Source organism: Parus major, chromosome 10, assembly GCF_001522545.3.
Source record: "Parus major isolate Abel chromosome 10, Parus_major1.1, whole genome shotgun sequence".
NCBI lineage: Eukaryota > Metazoa > Chordata > Aves > Passeriformes > Paridae > Parus > Parus major.
Genome location: NC_031779.1, coordinates 19,098,441 through 19,102,867, shown reverse-complemented (window position 1 = coordinate 19,102,867; position 4,427 = coordinate 19,098,441). Strand labels below are relative to the sequence as shown.

The 4,427-nt window shown below is 47.9% G+C and overlaps 1 protein-coding gene across 1 annotated transcript in view; it reads left to right on the top strand.

Moving 5' to 3' along the window:
• ITGA11 (integrin subunit alpha 11) overlaps nucleotides 1–4,427 on the top strand; it is a 33,138-nt gene that overhangs the window by 16,782 nt on the left and 11,929 nt on the right. Inside the window, exons 14-17 of the mRNA XM_033517035.1 lie at nucleotides 379–582; nucleotides 1,586–1,716; nucleotides 2,485–2,651; nucleotides 3,915–4,051. Coding sequence (XP_033372926.1) covers nucleotides 379–582; nucleotides 1,586–1,716; nucleotides 2,485–2,651; nucleotides 3,915–4,051 — 639 coding nt within the window. The remainder of the gene's footprint in view (nucleotides 1–378; nucleotides 583–1,585; nucleotides 1,717–2,484; nucleotides 2,652–3,914; nucleotides 4,052–4,427) is intronic.

Sequence of the window (4,427 nt, the reverse complement as noted above, 5' to 3'; positions counted from 1 at the left end):
CCACGGTTGGAATTAGGAAGGAGTTCCACAGTTGGAAATAGGAAGGAGTTCCACAGTTGGAATTAGGAAGGAGTTCCACAGTTGGAATTAGGAAGGAGTTCCACAGTTGGAATTAGGACAGAGTTGCAGTTGGAATTAGGAAGGAATTCCCATGGTTGGAATTAGGAAGGAGTTCCACAGCTGGAATTAGGAAGGAGTTCTCCCAGTTGGAATTAGGAAGGAGTTCCACAGTTGGAATTAGGAAGGAGTTCTCCCAGTTGGAATTAGGAAGGAAAAACCCTCCTTCTTTACCCAATCCCTGCTGGAGGCTCCCTCCTCCTCCCCGCCTGGCTGCCGACCCTTCAGGAATTGTTCTCCCGCCTTTTTCCCCTCCGGCAGAACCTCTTCATTCCCAGCGGAGCGCTGGGGGATCTCCAGAGTTACCAGAATTCCCGTTTCGGCTCCTGCATCGCCGCCGTTCCCGACCTCAACCAGGACTCCTACAACGACCTGGTGGTGGGGGCCCCTCTGGAGGACGAGCACCAAGGAGCCATCTACGTTTTCCTGGGATTCCAGGAGACCATCCTGAGGAAGTACAAGCAGGTGGGGCTTCCCCGCGCTTCCTTTTCCTCGTTTCTCACGGAAAATACCCTGGGATATTTTGGATATTTTGGATATTCGCGGGAAGGAATGTCGTTGGTGCCGGTTTTAACGGAGCGGGATAAATCAACATAAATTACTCCATGGAATGGCTGTGGGAAAAAAACTTGGAATTAAAAGCAACGTTTAGAGTTTGTTGCGAGGGATTGCTATAAATTTATTAATTCTAATTAATGTATTAATTAGAATTATTTTATTAATTATATATATAATATATATAATAATGATATAATAGAAATATATATAATTATATAATGTATGCAATATATAGAATATAAATAAATACATAATAAAATAAATATATCTAACATCTATATATTAATATTAATATTAATATTAATATTAATATTAATATTAATATTAATATTAATATTAATATTAATATTAATGTTAACATAATATTATTGTTAATATTAATGTTTATATTCATATATATATTCATATTTATATTTATATTTATATTTATATTTTCATATAGTATAATTATATAATAGAAATATATATAATATAATACATTATGTATTGTTATATTAGTTACACACTATATTATTTATTATAATTATATCACTACTACTGCTATATTAATATAAATTATTAATTATTCTTAATTATGAATACATTGTTTCTTAAAAGTTATTTATTACACTTTTGATAAATACTAAATACTCTCGATAAATAGGAAATAAATTCTATTTATTTAATTATTTATTTACTTTATTTTATAAAATTAAAATTTTAAAATTTAATGTTAAATTAAAATTAAATTAATATTAATTATTAATTCTGCTGGTAAATCCAGTAGAACTCTCCAAAGAGAATTTGCTTTCATTCCCTGGAAATTCCTTCTTGGAAAGGGGAATTTCCAGCGGAGCCAGCCTGGCAATCCCTTGGCAGGCGGGGATGCTCCCGCCGGGATCCAGCCTGGATCGCTGCCGTTCCTTTCCAGCGGATCGCGGCCGCCCAGCTGGCCCCGGGGCTGAGGTACTTCGGCTGCAGCATCCACGGGCAGCTGGATCTGAACGAGGACGGGCTGGTGGACCTGGCCGTGGGCTCGCTGGGCAACGCCGTGCTGCTCTGGTGAGCCGCCGATCCTCTCCCGATCCCCCATCCCAAATCCCGCCGAGCTTCTCCCAGGAAAAACCGATCCCAGCGATAATCCACGGAATCTTTCCCAAATAACCAACCCCTGCCCAACGTGGCCGGGGGATCCCAATCCCCTGGGGCCCGGAGGAGGTGCCAGGGTTGGTTTTCTGTTGAGTTTCACCCATGGGTTCTCCACAAATCCCAAATTCCTTTGTGGGGATTTGCCCAGGATCCTTCAGATGTAATTAGAGCAATATTTCAAATGTTAATTAATGCTCAAGGGAGAAGGGACGGAGGGTGGCTGTGCCTGGATGAGATGGGTCACCTTGGAGAGGCCCTGTGGGATTCCCAAAAGACCAAAAACAAGAGGGAAAAAGAGGGGAAAATAGGGGAAAATAGGAAAAAGAGGGAAAAGGAGGGAAAAGAAGATAAAAGGAGGGGAAAAGAAGGAAAAAGAAGGGGAAAAGAAGGGAAAAGGAGGGGCAAAGAGGGAAAAGAAGGGAAAAAAGAGGGGGAAAGAGGGAAAAAGAGGGGAAAAGAGGGAAAAAGAGGGAAAAATAGGAAAAAGAGGGAAAAGGAGGGAAAAGAAGATAAAAGGAGGGGAAAAGAAGGAAAAAGAAGGGAAAAATAAGGGAAAAGGAGGGAAAAGGAGGGAAAAAGAGGGAAAAAGGGGGAAAAAGAGGGAAAAAGAGTGGAAAAGAGGGGGAAAAAAGCAAACCTGGATCTGTGGGAGACTCCGGGATGTCCCATCCCTGTCCCCAGGTCCCGCAGCGTAGTCCGGATCAATGCCAGCCTCCGCTTCGAGCCCTCCAAGATCAACATCTTCACCAAGGACTGCAAGCGCAACGGGAAGGAGGCCACGTGCATGAGAGCCTTCGTCTGCTTCACCGCCCTCTTCCTCTCCGCTCACTTCCAGACCTCCAGCGTGGGTAAGGACAGAATTCCCGTTCCTGCCCCAATTTTTGGGATGGGAACCATGCGTCCATCTGGCGCTTCCGAGTCTAAATCCCACCTCGTCCCTCCCCTGTTCCCTGGGCTGAGCTCTCCTGGGATTTGCCTTTCCGCGCTCCGTGTGACGGGAATGTCGCCACGGCGGGATGGGAGCGCCCGGCCCGCGTTCCGCAGGGCTCCTCCGTCCTGGGATCATCCGTCTGGGACACATCTGCCGGCCAGATGTGCGTTTTCCATAATATCCCAGGGAATCTGTGGAGCTGGCCGGCTCTCCCCTTGAACCCTTGGACGGTGCCGTGACCCCGAGTCCCCCCGGCGGATTCCCGGGAGGCAGCGATAGCAGCAAACACTGTCCAAGGGAAAACGGGATCCAAAGGAAAAACAGGATCCAAAGGAAAAGCAGGATCCAAAGCCAAAGGAAAAACTCCCATCGCCCCGAGCGAGAGTTTTGTTTTGTGCTGACTAATCCAGTGTTTTTCTCCCTGCTGCTCTCCCTGTGGGATAAAATCGGAGTGGGATTTCTTTATTTTTTTGATTTTATCTTTATTTCCACGTGGAAGATTCGGCCCCTCTGCTCTGGAGCTGGGCTGGGAGAGCTGGGAGTGTCCAGCCAGGAAAAGGGAAAAATCCAGGGAATCCTCAGAGCCCTTCCCAGGGCCTGAAGGGGCTTCAGGAGAGGGATTTAGGACAAGGGACAGGACACAGGGAGTGGCTTTAAGCTGGAAGGGGAATGGATGGGATATTGGGAATTGTTCCCTGGGAGGGTGAGGAGGGGCTGGGATGGAATTCCAGAGCAGCTCTGGCTGTCCCTGGATCCCAGGAATGTCCAAGGCCAGGCTGGAGCAGCCAGGTGGGAGGAATCCCTGCCACGGGAATGGGATGGGATTTAAGGTCCTTCCCAACCCAAACCAGTCCGAGGCTCTCCAAAATCCCTGCTTGGCTGGGAATCTCCAGCTTCTCTCCAACAGCAGCACAGGAAGAGAAATCTCTCTAAAAATCATCCAGGTGAGGGGTGGGCCACGATTCCTCCAGAGCAGCAGGGGACATTAATTAATTAATAATTAATTAATAATTAATATTGACAGGCAAAGAATTCCACCCTGGCCCTCAGATTTCACACGGCCCCTCGCAATAATCCATTCCCAAAACTCCTCATTTGCTTTTCCCGGAGCTGCCGGGGGTTTCCCTGGATTTCCTGCTCCTTGCCCGGGGTTTGGGATGAGCTGGGCGTGTCCTTGCAGGGCTCAGGTACAACGCGACCATCGACGAGCGCCGCTACTCGCCCCGGGCGCACCTGGACGACGGCGCCGAGCGGGCGAGGGGGCTGGAGCTGCCCTCGGGGCTGGAGCGCTGCCACAGCCTCCCCTTCCACGTCCTGGTGAGTGTGGAACGAGGCTGGGAATGAACCTCCTCATCCCGCGGGATTCCTCCATCTCCCTGGATTCCTTCATCCCCCTGGATTCCTCCATCCCCCTGGATTCCTTCATCCCCCTCAATTCCTTCATCTCCTGGATTCCTTCATCCCCCTGGATTCCTCCATCCCCCTGGATTCCTTCATCCCCCTCAATTCCTCCATCCCTCTGGATTCCTCCATCTCCCTGGATTCCTCCATCCCCTGGATTCCTCCATCTCCTGGATTCCTCCATCCTGCTGGATTCCTCCATCCCCCTGGATTCCTTCATCTCCCTGCACTTCTCCATTACCCTGGATTCCTCCATCCCCTGGATTCCTTCATCCCCCTCAATTCCTCCATC